Source organism: Equus quagga, unplaced genomic scaffold (assembly GCF_021613505.1).
Source record: "Equus quagga isolate Etosha38 unplaced genomic scaffold, UCLA_HA_Equagga_1.0 73442_RagTag, whole genome shotgun sequence".
In the NCBI taxonomy this organism is placed as follows: Eukaryota; Metazoa; Chordata; class Mammalia; order Perissodactyla; family Equidae; genus Equus; species Equus quagga.
This window is the reverse complement of record NW_025802777.1, coordinates 190,890-207,344: the sequence shown is the minus strand read 5'-3', so window position 1 is coordinate 207,344 and position 16,455 is coordinate 190,890. Positions and strand designations below refer to the sequence as shown.

The following is a 16,455-nucleotide window of genomic DNA, read 5'->3' as shown; positions in this document are numbered from 1 at the left end:
GGTCCCCCCAGAGTCCCTGCCCTGAGCCGCTTGGCCGGCACAGAGAGTCAGGCGAGGTAGGCGGCTGAGGGTCTTCCCCCAGAGTCCCTGCTGTGAGCTGCTTGGCCGGCACAGAGAGGCAGGTGTCCCCCGGTTAGCCTCCCTGGGGTTGTGTGACCAGCTTTGGCTGATTCGTGATCACTCTGGTTCCACAAGCATCTGCAAGCGTCCCCCTGGGGGCGGCACCCAGCCAGGTGTGGGAGGGCTGACTGCCATGGATACACCTGGGGGCCTGCCCCCTGGAGGGCAGAGGGGGACACTCAGGATGCTGCCGTGGGCTCAGCTCTCTGTGGTCAGTGCTGACACGGGACAAGGGGCAGGAGTGGGGACACAGTCAGGCTGGCCTCTTGGGGGCCATGACTGCTGAGGCTGAGCCGGGGGGAGGTGGCCTCGTGAAGATGGGTGGGTGAGGACATGGAGCAGTGGCCCCAGTAGAATAGCCCACAGTGGGTCAGGGAGGCCAGAGCCCATGGGGAGGAGCAGGGTGCCGAGATGGGGGTGACCGTCCCCTAGAATGCAGCTCTCTGTCCCTCAGGTCAGAGTCAGAGGGCTCTGGCACAAGACAGGCAGCCACTGCCCCAGGGGCCCCCAAGAGCTCCCAGCTAGGGCAGGTTTGCCCTCAGCCGGGCTGGGGCTCAGTGTGGACGGGAGGGCCATGAAGCGGGGAGTGGGGTGCTGTGCTGGGAGAGAGGGGTGCCTTCCAGTCAGGGGGCTCGAGGGCTGAGGCAGGGGGGCCCAAGTTCACTTCAGGCCAGGTCGGGACCCTAACGGGCTGTGCCCACCCTGGCTGTCCTCCGTGCCCTGGCCCCAGTGGCAGGGTGAGTACAGAGGCTGCCCGGGGCTGGGCCTTTTGTTCTGGAGTCCGGGGAGGTCAGCGCCCAGGCCCTCTGTCTTCTGAGGGAGAGCCAGGCGGGCCTTCAGCTGGCCCTTGAGCATCCCTGTCCCCATGTGTCTCAGTGGTGGCCTCACTCCCATCACAGCAGCTTTGCATCCCTGCCCAGGGCAGTGGAAGGGACTGAGGGTCATGACTGGCTTCTGGAACCTTCCCCAGTGGAGCCGAGGGCAGGGCCTAACAGAGTCCAGCGGGTGAGGCTGGCCAGAGGCCCACGTTCTCTCCTCGGATGGAGTCCTTGCCCCCTGGGGGGCTGGGGCTCCTGACTGGCGCTGGGCTCTCGTAGTGATGGTCCCACGCTGACCTCGGCCTTGGCTTACTCTCTGAGAACTTGGGGCTGGGCCTTCCTGGAAGTGGCCTGGACTCAGGGTCGGTGCACTCTGCTTCTTTCCTGCTCTGCGTGAGGCCCTCAGGTCCTTCCTGGGCTCCCCTCAGCCTCAGTTTCCCCACCTTTGAGGTGCAGGTGTCACCCTCTGCTCTGCCCACCTCCCAGGCTGTGGTGAGGGGGGTCCAGGCTCTTCTCCTCCGCCTGCAGACCCAATCTGGCTGTCTCACCTCACCTGCACCAGTGCCACCTCCTCCAGGCAGCCCTTCACCCCTGGGTTCCCCTCCCACTGCACCCGGGCCTCGCAGGAGCTGCTCTGGCTCTGTCTCCCTCTCTGAGGCTTTTTGGGTGCTGCGGGGCAAACACAGGGCTTGTGGGTCGGAGTGAATCCCACAAATGTTTGTTGAAGAAATAGATGCATAAAAAGTACTTTCCTCAGAGAGCTCTGCGTTTGCAGTGATGGGTCCCGTCAAGGGCTGGTGTGGGGTGTCATGGGTCCCTAGGTGCCACCTCTGCTCCTCGCACAGCCTGGGGAGGGGAGGGGGAGTCCTCTGGAGGCGCAGCGTGTCCGGGAAGTCCTGGCTGGTGGCCAGCTCTGTGAGGTCATCCCACTTTAAGGATGAGAAAACAGGCTCAGAGGGGACCTCAGCGTCCCAGGTTAGACCCCGGCAGGATTGACTCTGTGACTGCAGGACCTGCTGGGGGGCGTCCCTCTGCCTCTCCATCCCAGCTCCCGGCCCCTGAGTCCTGGGGAGGCTGCAGAACTACCGTCTTCCCGCCTTGACTGCTTCTCCCGGGAGCATCCTCACTCGCTTCCCGCCTGTAGCATCTGCCTGGTCCCTGGCCCTGAGGCCCCTTCCTCCCCGCTGCCCCCACTTCCCAGGCTGCAGGCAAAGAGCCCTCCCCCAGGTCCCCTCTCCGCTCCCCCTCCCCAGGAAGGGCAGCTGGGTCCTGGTCAACCCACCTCAGTCTACTCCCTGCCCCTCCTCCTGTGGATTGTGCGTCCCATGGTGTGGACCCCGGGTCCGGGGCACGTGTCTCCAGGCTGGTGGCTGAGCTCCGGGGTGTCTCTGATCTAGACTCGGAGCCGAGGGTCCCGACTAAACATCATCATCATCGCGGAGGGTGCCATCGACCGCCACGGGAAGCCCATCTCCTCCCGCTACGTGAAGGACGTGAGTGTGGGTGGGCAGGGCTGCAGGGGGCGGGTACCCCTTTATCTCCAGTTCTCTCTGGGGTCCCTGTTTTCCCGGGTAGGAGGCTCCTGCAGGATACTTCCTTATCTCCAGTGACAGCCAGATGTGGGGTGGGCATGCCTAGGGGCTCCCCAGAAGCCCCGGCCCCAGAAGCTGAAGTGTGCCCCCCACTGGTTGGGAGCCTCCCACCCTCGGGGGTCCAGTCTTAATTCAGAACATGTCCCTTGCAGAGCCAGACCTGCTCCCCATCCAGTGCCCCAATACCATCCCAATGTCAGGGCCCAGCCCCTGCCCGCCCCTCAGTGACAGTTGCCCAGCACCCACCCAGTGCTGGACCCACAGCTGAGCCACTGGCACTGTGGCGAGTCCTCCCTGTGACCTGCACCACTGACTGCGTTCTGCCCCAGGGCCCTGGCCCCGTCCTCCAGCGGGGCACAGCCCCCAACTCTCCGTGCCCCTCACTTTGGCTGCCCACCCTGTCATCGTGTCCCCAGACCAGCGCTGCCAGGAGCCAGCCCACCTGCTGATTCTCTGTGCTTGGTGGGCTCAGACCCGAGGGGGCTGGAGACCACAAGGAGCTCCTGCACCCAGGGCCATGGGCCTGGAGACGGCCGCTCACTCACACACACACAGGAACACACACCCACACACGTGGAAACGCACATTCACACACTCATCTGGAAATAGATCCACACTCGAATGCAAACACTCCCCCCACAGAAACACATCCATACACACACATGCACAGACACGCCCCCCCCACACTCACAGCTGTGGGCGTGAACCCTGGGCCGGCTCTGTGGGACTCTGAGGGGCTGGCATCCCTGAGGCAGGGCGGGGGCCGGGTGAGGACCAGGGTTGCGGGCCGTGGGGTGGCGGGGCCATGGGGGTGGGCATCGAACCCAAGGAGACCCCTGACTCTGTCCCTGTGAGCAGCTGGTGGTCCAGAGGCTGGGCTTCGACACGCGTGTGACGGTGCTGGGCCATGTGCAGAGGGGAGGGACCCCCTCGGCGTTTGACCGCATCCTGGTAGGTGGGGCGTTGCTCTGGCCCTGGGCGTGCGTGCGTGGTGTGCATGCGTGCGTGGGTGGGGGAGCGTGGTGTGCGTGCCTGGGTGAGTGTGAGCATTTTCTCACTTCTGCCAGTGCTTGCAGATGAGACTGAGGCATGGGCCCTCATTTTTGTGGGGTGGGAAACTTGGGCCTGGGGGCAAACGGAGGGCCAGCCGTGCCCCTGCCTCCTGGCCAGCCCCGTCCCTGCCCCACGTGTTGTCAGCGCAGGCTCCTGACCCTCCTCAGTGACGGCTTTTGGCAGGTGCCTGGGAAAGGATGGCGGAGTGAGCAGAGGGCAGGGCCTGGGCTCGGCCCCCTGGGGTGTGATGTCCGAGGCTGGCCCATGGCCCAGCACCACAGCTCTTACGTTGGGGGGAGGCCCGGCGCTGGCGGGGGAAGTGCTGGATTCTGGCCTGAGTGTGCCATCTTCGTCCTGATGACTACTGGGTCCCACCTTGTCCTCTGCAAAGTGGGAATCATGTTGCAGCCAAGTGGAGGCAGGGTCTGGGGGATAGGGAAGGCCCCACGGTGGGTAAAATGCCTGCACACAGGGGTTAGTCACCCTGGGGGGGGGGTGCGGCTAGAGACAGCAGGGCAGGTGGGACCTGTGCCCGGGCTACTGTGCTGGTGTGAGGCCAGGTGACCAGCTCGGGCCGTGGGGAGCTGCAGCTGCTGTGCTGCAATACTCCTTTCCTAGGATGCCTCAGTGCGTGATCTCCCCAGTCCTGTCACAGAGCAGGGGGACAGTGACCTCAGAGAGGGACCCTGCCGAGCTGGCCAGGTACCCCTACCCTACGTGAGGCCTCAGGGGTGCACTCAGGGGAACCTCCTGAAGGGCTGGGAAATTGGGGCCAAGCATGAGCCCTCCACCAAGCTTGGGAGGCAGAGATGGGCTGTCAAGCGCCGGGATGGGTCTGGAGTCTCCCCGACTTGCAGAACAGGCTGGCCTGGCAGATTCATGGATGCTGGTAGAAGAGACAAGATGCCTGGGTCAGAGACGCAGGACAGTTTATTACTCACGGCAGCATTTTGTGCTGGTTCCCACGCTCAGTTCCCACAGGGTGACACCTGCACACACAGCAGGTTGTGTTACAGGAGAGGAGCCTGAGCTCAGGGAACTCAAATCTTCCCTAATGAGCCCTCAGCACCGTGCTCCTCTTCCAACACAAACCTGAGCGGTTGGTGCCTCAGTCAGCGTGAGGTTCCTGACACAAACCTGAGCGGTTGGTGCCTCAGTCAGCGTGAGCATGTGCAGAAAGCCTCGGAGACCCAGGGAGCATGGTCTGTGGGCACAGCAGGAGGCATGGGACCTGCCCGCCATAGCTCATAGAGCAGAGCACCGTGACCATGGGCCTGGCTTTCTTGTGTACCTGTCTGTCCCTATTGGCTGTGCCAGGACCCCATTTGTGATTTGTCTCCCAGAAGGGCAATCCCTAAATGTTTTAGCTGGCCCAGCCCACTAGCCCACATTCATCATTTGCACACATACCAAGAAAACTGTGAATTAAGGAGCCCCAAGCGAGAAACCTTGGCATAGTGGAAAGAACCCTAGAAACCCAGTTCCAGCTCTCACCCTGCCCATCAGGCTGAGTGACCATGGGCACGTCCTGTCACTGCAACCTGCACCCTGTAGGGACCATGCCTTCTTGGCAGGGCTGTCTGAGACCCTGTGAAATGGTGCCTGGAAAGGCTGTTGTGAATGGTGGTCATATGATGGTCACCGTTCCTGGTGCCACTTATTCTAGAAGCTTCTGTTAGTGTGTGTGTGGGAGGCTCTGAAAGCTGACAGTTTGTGCATCTGTGAAGGAACGTTGGGTGCATAGTGTAGAGGCTGGCTCAGTGCAACCCCCAGAGCAGAAAAGGGCAGAGCAAGTGTGTGTGTGTGTGTGGGGGGTGGGCATGGGGTTAAAGGGTGGGCTGTACCTGCCTGAGCCCCGCCCTGCCCCTCTCCCCTTTCAGAGCAGCAAGATGGGCATGGAGGCGGTGATGGCACTGCTGGAGGCCACGCCCGACACGCCAGCCTGCGTGGTCAGCCTCTCGGGGAACCAGTCGGTGCGGCTGCCCCTCATGGAGTGTGTGCAGGTGGTGAGTACTGGGCCCGCCTTCCGAGGGAGGGGTCCCCTTCCTGCCAGAACTGCTCATCCTCCCAGGCCCCCTCAGGGCCCCAGCAGGCCCCTCTCCCCACCCCGTCTCCTCCGGGGTCCTCTGCTCCCCACGATTGTTACATGGAGAAGGCAGCACTCATGTCTCCCCCTCCTGGCCTGGCCGTCTGGGTGCGTTGCTGCCCCGCAGCAGGCCCCAGCGGGTGTCCGGGACCTCTAGGCCTCCAGGGAGGCGGGGGAGTTGTGAGCATGTCCCCAAGGTGAGACCAGCCCCAAGAGAGGGTGGGAGCTGCAGGGAGCTGGGGGAGCTGAAGTCACCTAGCTGCCTGGAGCCAATGGCCTTAGACTGACCTTGCAAACTGGACCAGGTGGGGCGTTTGGGGCTGGCAGAGTAGAAGAGGAGCAGGTGACCAGAGCCACTGGGTAAAGTCAGGCAGACTGTGGGGGGAGATTTGGTGTGGCTGGAACAGGGACCATGGGGAGGGGGAGTGGAGGTGAAGGCAGAGAGGCTGAGAGGCTGGGTGTGGGGACGCTGGCCCCGGCCCTGCAGGTTTGGGGGCCCTGCAGCTGGGGGCAGAGCAGGGTCTGCTGGGGGAGGGCAGGTAGTTCGGGGCAGACTTAGCGTTGGCCATGGGTCTGAGGGCCAAGTCAGCTTCACCCTCTGTCGCCGAGGCCCTGGCTGGGCCCCCAGGAGCTGAGGAGGAGCGAGGCCCGGGGTGCCCCTGCTGGGGAGGGCCCGGTGGCTGGGTCAGGTGGGGCTCCGAGTCGGCGGCTAAGTGTGCGCCAGGCCGCCTCCTCCAGCCCGTGCTCTCCGTTTTCTTTAAGACAAAGGAGGTGCAGAAGGCCATGGATGAGAAGCGCTTCGACGAGGCCATCCAGCTCCGCGGCAGGTGAGGGCCTCTTGGGGCTGAGGTCGGGGCGCCGTCTGCTCAGCGCAGCCCGGGGCAGACTCCCACGTGGCTCACACACGGCTGTACCCCTGACACGCAGGATATGCACACCTGCAGATGGCGCCCACGTGCTCTCCTGAGACCCTCCTTCCGAGTGTGAACGGCTGAGCCCTGTGAAGTAGGGCAGGAAGGACAGGGTCTTAATGGTCCTGGGGCCAGGAAGCAGGAAGGCTGGGGGTGGACGTGGAGCCGCCATGCAGGGTGGGGGTGGGGGTGGGGGCACAGCACAGGTAGGGTTGGGGTGGGCACTGTGGGGCAGGGGGCGTCCACAGGAGTAGCAGTGAGGCAAGCCTGGGGACCCGGTGGGCTGGATCTGCCGATCTGGTTTCCACGGTTCCATGGCCGTGCTCCCCACCCATGCAGGCTGGACACGGGGCGCTCGCTTTGCTGAGAGGGGGTTGGGATCGCATGTTCCATGGGGGTCTTCCACGGCCCAGCGATGGCGCCCAGCTAGGGCTTGTGGCGACAGGAGGGGAGGTGGGCTGTGCCGGGCTGGGCTGCGGGCCGCATGCTGTGCCGAGCTGTGTGGCGTGGGCTGTGGCCGCTGGGCTGTGTGATGCATGACCGGCTTCCGTTCCAGGAGCTTTGAGAACAACTGGAACATTTACAAGCTGCTTGCACACCAGAAGGTCTCCAAAGAGAAGGTGAGGTGGTGCGAGCGGCAGACCCACGGCTGTTGTCTCTGCAGCCGCCTCGCTCGGCCCCTGCCGCAGGGTTGCCTGTGGGGTCGGCCTGCCGCCCCTGCCCAGGAGGCGGGGAGCTCTGAGCGGCCCAGCTGGGCCGGGGACCCTGCGTCCTGTCTGGGGTCCGAGCTGTGAGCTGAGAGGGTCAGCTCGGCCTCTGCTTGAGCAGCAGGTCCTAGGCAGCCTGTGTCCGGCCTGGACATTCCGCTGGCAGCTGCTTGTCAAACAGCCGAAGGAGGTTAAGTCAGGCCTGTCGATTTAACTCGGGAGGGGAGTGAGCCAACGTTCATGAAACGTTCCAACATAGCTAAAAACCTCAGGAAATGGGCTCTCTTCAGAAAAGGATATAGCAGAACTCGTTTCTGAAATCCTGGGGGACAAGGAAAGGGTCCCATCGTGACAGTCATGGACATTGGGGTCCTGGCCCCCACTGATCCCAGAAGGTAGTCAGGGATGGGCAACTTCCCCTGTCCCCGCCCCGGTGCAGCAGAGTGGTCTCCACGTGCCCCCTCTGAACCAGCCGGGGTTACCAGGACCCCGCAGAGCCACGCTGCCTGGCAGAGCCACTGGCCACATGTGGCCATGCTGTGCTTGGAACATGGCTGCCCATGGCGAGTGCTGTACATGCCAAAACACAGGCAGGGTTCCACGGACGCTGAAGGGAAAATGGATGTGGACTAGTCTGCTAGGAATTTCTTACATTGATTCCAGGTTGAGGGCATAATATTTTGGTTAAATCAATCCTACTATTAAAAGGAGTGTCACCTGCTTCTTAGCCACTGGGAAATGTGGCTGCTGGAAAACTTACAATGACAGCAGTGGCCCCTTCTCTCTTGGTGCATCCGTGCTGATCGCCAATGACTTTGCGGCGCCAGCTGCCCTGACCCCAAGTGTGGGGTGACTGCTGAAGGCCTCCAGGCAGGCACTGACTGTGGCCCAAGCCATGCTCGGCTGACAGTGTGTGAACTCTTCTTGCTGCTGCCTTTGGCCGAGGACTTGGCAGTTTACGAGCCGAGCTTGCACCACAGCTCGTCGGGTCTTTGCCAGAAGCTGGTGGGGGCAGTAGGACAGATAGCTTCATTCCCAGGGAGCCCCTTGCTGGACAGTGTCCAGGCTGGCACGAGAACCTGGGCCCCTCTCTGGAAGCTGCTCTGGCTGAGCTGTCTGGGTCAGCTGGGCCTCCCCGCCCGGTGCTGACTCCTCTCTCCTCCCTTCCCTGTAGACCAACTTCTCCTTGGCCATCCTGAACGTGGGGGCCCCGGCGGCCGGCATGAACGCGGCCGTGCGCTCGGCCGTGCGCTGCGGCATTTCCCAAGGCCACACCGTGTACGTCGTGCATGACGGCTTTGAGGGCCTGGCCAAGGGTCAGGTAGGTGCGGCTGTGACGGAGGCCGGGCCGGGGACGGTGCTGCAGTGGCTGGGGCGTGCTCCTCTTCTGTTGGTTTATGACCCAGCCCTCGTCTGCTCACAAGCAGGGGCCACCGGACACAGGGAATGGCCTGTGAAAGCAGATCAGGGGCCCTGGGAGAGGGGAGCAGCTGTGGCCACGTTAGCTGCGCCAGCCAGGCCCCCAAACCCGACTCTGACCTGCAGCATGACGGTTGGCACCTGGCACGGCCTCTGTCCCCCTCGAGGAAGGGCTCTCCCTGACCACAGCTCTGTCACCTGAGGAGGAATGTGCCACTGCCTCTGGCCTGCCCCCTGAAGCTGCGTGTCTCTCCTGCAGGTGCAAGAAGTGGGCTGGCACGACGTGGCTGGCTGGCTGGGGCGTGGTGGCTCCATGCTGGGGACCAAGAGGTCAGTGGCTGGCCACCGTCCCAGGCCTCTTGGCCACTGTGGGCTGCTGGGGGTGGGAGAGCCAGAATGCAGGCCACAGGAGAGCTCAGCCCCTTGGCCTTGGCGACATCCCCCTTCTGGCTGGTGACCTGCCCAGAGCAGGCTTCTGACTCTCCTGCCTGGGGCTTCCTGGTTGAGAGCCCACCTGTGGCCACTGGTGTCAAGGAGGCTGCTCAGTGGCCCCTTGCCTGCGGAGAGCATCCCCTTGGGCAGGAAGTGGAGCTCACAGCCGGGCTGGCAGGAGGCGAGTGGCCAGCGCCCTCCTTCCACCTCTAGACGGGAATTGCCTCACCACAGCCCAGGGCCTTCTCCCCCACGGCCAGCTGCAGTGTGGACGTGTGTCCTTCCAGCCTGGCGTTCTGTGTGGACGTGACATGTTCATCTGATTTATCTCCACCGCAGGACGCTGCCCAAGAGCTACATGGAGAAAATCGCAGACAGTGTCCGCGCCTACAACATCCATGCCCTGCTGGTCATCGGCGGCTTCGAGGTGAGGGGGCTGCCCAGGGAACCAACAGGCTGGGGGGCATGTGGAGGAGACCCGAGAGCATCTCCCCCTCGTCTGGGGCCCTTCTGGAAACCCCACGTGCCGGGAAGTGACTACAGGCCGGTGAAGACTGGCGGGTCCCCGAGGGGAAGTGTGGTGTCGGCTTTGGGAGGATTTTCACCTTCTCCTGAGGGTGGCACAGAGTTCAAATGAATGCTGGCAACCTGGTGCTGTTGGTGCTGGTCGGGGGGGTTGGGGGATGGGGGGGGAGGAGGAGGGGCAGCTCTGAGCCTCACCACTGGACAGGCGCATGTCCCAGGTTGGGTGGGGCGGGATAGCCTGGGGCAGGAGGCCCAGGTGGCCTCAGTCCCTCACTGTAGGGTGGCCGTCCACGGTGCAGCTCAGCAGAGTTCTGGCACTGCTGGCATGGCGCTCGTTCCTGGCCAGCCCTCTTAAGTGACTAACGTCCCCTCTCGCCCTTTCCTGGGGAGCCTGAGCCCCCTGCAGACTGCATGGAGTGGAGTGGGGTCCAGGCAGGGAGGGTGGGCCTCCTTCCAGTCTTCCTTGGAGTCCAGTGTCCCTGGCCGACTGGGACGACATAGCTCCTGGGTGGGGCCTGCTGGGTCATGGCCCTGGGAGTGGGAGTGGGTGGTCCCAACGCCCAGTCCTAGGCACACAGCCAGCCGCTGGGGAGCGGGCCAAGTGTTCCCAGCCCTGGAGCCTGCCTTCGCCTCCCCCGCCTCTCCCCGCAGCCCAGCCTCTCCTGCACGGCCCTGAGCCCCCTGCCCACCCGCCTGCCCACAGGCCTACGAGGGGGTGCTGCAGCTGGTGGAGGCCCGCGGGCGCTACGAGGAGCTGTGCATCGTCCTGTGCGTCATCCCGGCCACCATCAGCAACAACGTGCCGGGCACCGACTTCAGCCTGGGCTGTGACACTGCTGTCAATGCTGCCATGGAGGTAGGGCGCTGGGCCCCACCGCCCCACTTGGCAAGACTCAGGCAGGGATGGGGTGCCGGCGGCAAGCCCCCAGGAAGCGGGGCCCTGGGGGCAAAGCACAGAGTGCTGAGCGCCCAGAGGGGCTGCTGCGGGTGCAACGGAGCGTCGTGCCTGCACTGAGGCCGCTGACTGCATCGGGAGTGGGCAGAACTTGGCTGCAGCACAAAGTCTTATGGACGGCAGGCAGGGGTGTGGCTCTGGGGTCGCTGGGACCCAAGGATAACAGCAGTCAGGGCTGGAGCTGACTTAGTTGTGCTAATGTAGTGGTGTGGATGTCAGGCCACGGATCTATCCAGTGAGGCAGCCATGTGTGGATGTGGGGGAAACTGAGGCCACTGGCTAGGACGTGGGAGGGCGCGTGCTCCAGAGAGCCTTCCAGTCATCGGAGCCATCCACCTCGGCACGGGCTTCCCTGGAGGTGGGGGCTCCATCCCTGGAGGGGTCCGAGCAGGGCTGGCCCTGGGACCTCCGCAGGGGCCTCCTCATTGCTCTCTCCACCCTCCGGACCCTTCCCACCACCCATCTGTGGCCCCACATGAGCCCAACTTTCCTGAGGGTCCAGCACCTCCATGTGTCTGTGGGGGGGCTCAGAAGCTGGAAGGGGGTGTGTGGACCCTGAGCAGGTTCTGTGTGTTACTAGAGAAAGGAGGAAATATGAATGGAACCCACAAGAGACTAAAGGAAAGCCACTTCATCTCCCGACCTGGAGGTCCTGTGATCTTGCGGGGTTTTCTCTGAACTCACCCCCTCCCCCATCTACACAGGCTGTGGGCTGCCCACGGCTCCTTCTGAACCTTCTGTGCCCCTGCCTCTGGCCAGCGCCAAATGCAGTCCTGTTTTCTTTGCTTCTGTGATGGGGATGATGGTATTCTAACATGCAGCTCTGATTTCTGGGGAAGTCGAACATTTTTCTATACCTGTTTCTTATCTGTTTGTGGCTTTTTTGGAAATTATCTTTTCCCATCATTTACCATTTTTCTCTTGGTGAGGTTTTTTTTTAATTTGTAAGTGCTTTTTACATATGTAGGATACTGATCCTTTGGCCAGCATTGCAGCTATGTCCTACACTTTGCTTTCTGTTTCTTTCTGGGGTTCAACCTCCTGGTTCAGACTCCGATAACCTGCTTATCTTGTTTTATTTCCTTTTTCTTAGTTGTTTGTTTAATGTTATAATTTCCTTTTCAAACTCTGAGCCATTCCGAGTTAGGATTATCATTACATTTCACATTGTCATTAGCATCTGCAGAGCATATTCCTTCACATGTCATCTGGTCCCTTGTTCACAATGACCGTCCAGTGGCAGGAGAGTCCTCCCCTCTTTACGGATGAGGACGTTAAAGCCCAGTGTAGCCCTGGGCAATGTCAGAGAGAGCCCCCAGCATGTCCCTGGCCTCCACCCACTGGATGCTAGTGACTCCCCCATTGTCCCCGGGAGCAGAACCGCCCTGGTTGAGGGCCCCTGATTCTGCGTGGCCTTGTGGAGAGCGCGTGGTGAGGGCTGCTGGTGCCTTGGGCATGCAGGGCGAGGCTTTCCCCAGCTCCTCCGATCCTTGGTCAGCTCTGGAGAGAGGCTTGGGTCCCTGCAGCTTAGCAGCTCTCCGTGGCCCCCCGGGAAGGGTCCTGACCACCCCTGGCCCCCCAGAGCTGTGACCGCATCAAGCAGTCGGCCTCGGGGACCAAGCGCCGCGTGTTCATCGTGGAGACCATGGGAGGCTACTGTGGCTACCTGGCCACTGTGACTGGCATCGCCGTGGGGGCTGACGCCGCCTACGTCTTTGAGGACCCTTTCAACATCCAAGACTTAAAGGTGAGCCTGCAGCCCTTCTCTGGCTGCAGACCCCCAGTGGGGCTGAGTGGGCCCCTCCTGAGACCCACACGGGCTGGCCTGGGGCCCAGACCAAGGGGCAACAGCCTGACAGCCTGGGGGCTTGTGACCTGTGCACCCCCTCATCTGTGCACTCCCCCCACCCAGTGTCCACATTGTGGCTTCCATGGCCTCCTGGCACCGTCCACCCCCAACCCAGCCTCACGGTCTAGCCTCCATCTCCCAGCACCCTCCCACCAGCTGTGTCCCCCATCACCCCAGGTCACACCAGCCCCACCTGTCGGTTAGTCTGGAATATTTCTTCCCAGACAGCCTTCCGGCTGCGGGTGGGTGCAGTGCTGGCTGCTGCCCCGACTGCGGCTCACCCGTGTTGCCTCGCCCCTGCAGGCCAACGTGGAGCACCTGACGGAGAAGATGAAGACGGACATCCAGAGGGGCCTGGTGCTCCGGTGAGGCTGCCGGTAGTCCTGGGCCCGGGCAGGGGGAGGTGTCTGCTCAGGCCGTGGTGGGGGCTTCAAGACCCCCGTGCTGCAGGCCAGGCTGCCGAGGGGTAGAACAAGGTGGAGGCAGCCTCCCAAAGGGCAGGGTGGGGTCGGGCTTTCCTGAGGTGCTGCCCCTCCCCAGACCCAGCTGGGGGCCTGGCCCAGTGGGGCTCAGCATCCTGGCAAGTCCTGAGTGGCTGTTCCTCTCCGCAGAAATGAGAAGTGCCACGAATACTACACCACGGAGTTTCTGTACAACCTGTACTCCTCCGAGGGGAAGGGTGTCTTTGACTGCAGGACCAATGTCCTGGGCCACCTGCAGCAGGTATGGGTCCAGGAGCGTGGATTCTGGAAGGTGGCCCTCAGCCTCCATCTGTACCTGGGCTGAGGGGACCCAGGAGGCCATGGCAGATGGGGACGCTTCCCTGTGCATGTCCTCATGGGGCACCTGGCCGCCTCCATCTTACCCCCAGCCAGGGTGCTCATCAGCCTGTGGTGCAGGTGAGGAGACAGGCCTCGCCGCCAGGAAGGGGCAGGCCCGGGAGCCCTGTGGCTGCCTCCATCCCCTCACCTCCACCACCTCCTGGTGGCCCTGCAGGAAGCCTGTGCTCTGGGGGTTTCCCAGCCTGACGTGGGGCCATGTGCGTCCTGAGAGCTCCCCTCTCCCATGGGGTCCTTGCTCACTGGTGGTGGGACCTGCCTCCCGGACACAGGGGCCCATGGAGGCCACCCCCCTCGATGGCAGCCCACTGCTCGGCCTCTGGAGGTGGCTTTTGGGCCAGATTTGGGGTAGAGAAAGGGGCCTTGGCTGAGTTGGAGGCAGGCAAAGGGAACAGACAGAAGTGCTTGGCGGTTGGAGGGGATGAGGTGTCAGAAGCTGCCCGGGAGGGTTCACCTGAGGTCATGGCAGAGCCAAGGTGGGGGGCCCCTGCCTCGGGCCGGTCTGCTCCTCTCGGCGCCCAGGAGGTGGCCCCACCGCTGTGTTTTCAGGGTGGGGCTCCAACCCCCTTCGACCGGAACTATGGTACCAAGCTGGGGATGAAGGCCATGCTCTGGATGTCGGAGAAGCTGCAGGCAGTCTACCGCAAGGGTACGTTGGGGGAGGGAGGCCCGGACTGCCCCTGCACTCCGCCAGGGCCTGGGTGTGAGGCTGCCGGCACGTGCCTGTGTCCACAGGTCGGGTGTTCGCCAACGCCCCCGACTCAGCCTGCGTGATCGGCCTGCGGAAGAAGGTGGTGGCGTTCAGCCCTGTCACCGAGCTCAAGAAGGACACTGACTTTGAGTGAGTCCCTCCAAAGAGAGGGGTGGACTGACCAGGCCTAGGCGTTCCAGGGGCCAGTGTGCCAGGAGGGCAGTGCGGCCACACTCGAGCCCTGGCCCCATGGGGCAGCACCGTCCCTACACCCAGGGCTGACCCCCTGTCGCTGCTCCTCCCGAGAGGGCAGAGGGTGGGGTGGGCTCAGCCAGACTGGCCAGGTCTGAGAGTACGTGTCCCCGACTCCGTCCCCCAGCGAGTCTGTGCTGAGCCCCTCCTGGTGCAGGCCCCGGAGGGACGGGGACCCCAGGTCCACTGCCATGCCCTGCTCGAGTGCAGCGGCTGGGGCCAGTGTCCAGGTGCCCCGAGGAGGGGTGTCCTGGGTGGAGGCTGCGGCCCGAGTTGCTCCCCTGACCCTGACCCCCGCCCGCTGCAGGCACCGCATGCCCCGGGAGCAGTGGTGGCTGAACCTGCGGCTCATGCTGAAGATGCTGGCGCACTACCGCATCAGCATGGCCGACTACGTGTCCGGGCAGCTGGAGCACGTCACCCGCCGCACGCTGAGCATGGAGAAGGGCTTCTGAAGCTGTGCCTGCCACCTCCACTGGCCTCCCTCCCTGGGGCTGGGGCTGCTGCTGCTGAGAGCCTGCCGGCAGGTGGGGAACACAGCCCTCTCAGCCCAGCTCTGTCCCCTGCTGTCTGCTGGGCTGTCTTCTGGGACAGAGCACCCTGGGCGCCCACGTTCCAGCCCAGGGGACATGAGGGCGTCCATGTTTGGACACTGCTGCCCCTCTGCCTCGGCGCCCCGCGTGGCCCTGAGCCTTTCCCCATGCTGGGATCTCACCCTCACCAGCCCTTGGGGGGACCAGCGCCCAGTCTCTGTGCCGAGGGGGGCCGTGCCCCGTGGGCCTCACTGTGACCCTGCTCCTGTGTACACTGGCCACTGTGGCTGACAAAGCTTGTCACCTTTTCTAGAAATAAAATACCCTGACTGTGGTGTGCCGTCAGTCTCTGGGAAGCAGGGCCCATGGAACCTTCTAGGGAGGGGGATGGGCTGTGGGTCAGAAGCCTCCCACCTGCATGCACGGGTCTGGGGCCCTCCGTGGGCCCTGAGGTCTCAGGGACACACGCCCTCTGGGGCCACACTCACCTTCCAGGACCAACAGTCCCTCCCTGCTGATGGGGTGACCTGGGCCCCTCCCTGCTGTGTCCTGAGGGCTGACCTGAGCCCCCCGGCCTGTCTGAGGGGTGACAGGCCTAGCCTCCCTCAGTCTTGGATGGATTTCTCAGCCAGGTTCCCAGGCCCCAAGTCTGACCTGGAACACTTCCCTACGCTCAGCCTGGGCTGGGGTCTTGGAAGCAGAGCCAAGGTCCTGGGGGCGGGTGGCTGAACTGAGTAAACGTCCCGGGAGACACTGGTGAGGGTGGTCGAGGGCGGGAGGCAGCCAGAAACTTCGTCGCTAGTGGGGGCCAGGGGCTGATCCACCAGAAGCTCTGGGGGTAGCGTAGACCCTTGCTCTGCCATGTGGTGCTGGAACTGCGGTCCCCAAGGGGATGCCCTGAGCCTCGACCACATGGAGTCTGCACCTTGGCGGGACCCCGTGCATGACTCCTGAGCGCGCCGTACCCTCCATGTCTGTTCCCACCGCAGTTACCTGGGCACTCATGCGTCCAGGGCTGCTCCTGGCCCACACTCCTGCTCTGGCTCAGGAGGAGGTTCTGGGACCATGAGGTTTTGTGGGGATGTCCTGGCCGCAGGGGGCCCACAGGCTACACCAGGGGTCCCTGGGCAGGGAGTCTCCTGGTTGGACCCAGGCTGGCTGGGCGGCTCTAGGGACCAGGCTGGGCCCTCTGTCCCTCAGGCTGCCTCATGTCCCCCTAGACCTGGCAGGGAGCCTTGGTCACTTCACAGACAGTGGCATGGTTGGGCTGGCCCTGTGCTGGGGTGGGGGGCACGCCAGCCTCACTGTGTTGGCTGGGGGCTCCTGGGTGTCCATTTCTGGAGTTGGAGCCCCTCCAGTCTGCTCTGGCTTCTGTGCATGTGGGTGGTCCTGGGGCAGGACCAGGAGGGGACAATGCCCCAAGGAGAGAGCCCCGAGGCTCTGAGCCCCTGTCCCAAGACCAGGGACAAGTTCCTGGGGCCCAGAAACCTGTGCATATGTGTGCCTGCATATATGTGTGCAAGTACGGGTGTGCATGTGTGTGCGCATATATGCACGTGCAAGTACATGAATGTGCCTGCATGTGTGACTGCACACGGGTGTGCATGTGTGTGCCTGTGTTCATATATGCATTATGTGCCGTGTGTGCGTGTGCATTATGTGCCTGCATGTGT

At 63.3% G+C, this 16,455-nt stretch overlaps 1 protein-coding gene across 1 annotated transcript in view; it reads left to right on the top strand.

The window, feature by feature from the left end:
• LOC124234328 (ATP-dependent 6-phosphofructokinase, liver type-like) overlaps positions 1-15,116 on the top strand; it is a 28,285-nt gene extending 13,169 nt beyond the window's left edge. The window contains 16 exon segments of the mRNA XM_046651646.1: position 1; positions 2,301-2,431; positions 3,389-3,481; positions 5,464-5,589; positions 6,432-6,496; positions 7,137-7,200; positions 8,462-8,608; positions 8,966-9,036; positions 9,478-9,565; positions 10,367-10,519; positions 12,201-12,365; positions 12,771-12,832; positions 13,079-13,190; positions 13,856-13,955; positions 14,042-14,147; positions 14,557-15,116. The exon segment at position 1 is cut by the window's left edge and continues 76 nt beyond it. Of these exon segments, the coding sequence (XP_046507602.1) occupies position 1; positions 2,301-2,431; positions 3,389-3,481; positions 5,464-5,589; positions 6,432-6,496; positions 7,137-7,200; positions 8,462-8,608; positions 8,966-9,036; positions 9,478-9,565; positions 10,367-10,519; positions 12,201-12,365; positions 12,771-12,832; positions 13,079-13,190; positions 13,856-13,955; positions 14,042-14,147; positions 14,557-14,704 (1,632 nt within the window). The 3' untranslated portion in view covers positions 14,705-15,116.
• The last annotated feature ends 1,339 nt before the right edge of the window (positions 15,117-16,455 follow it).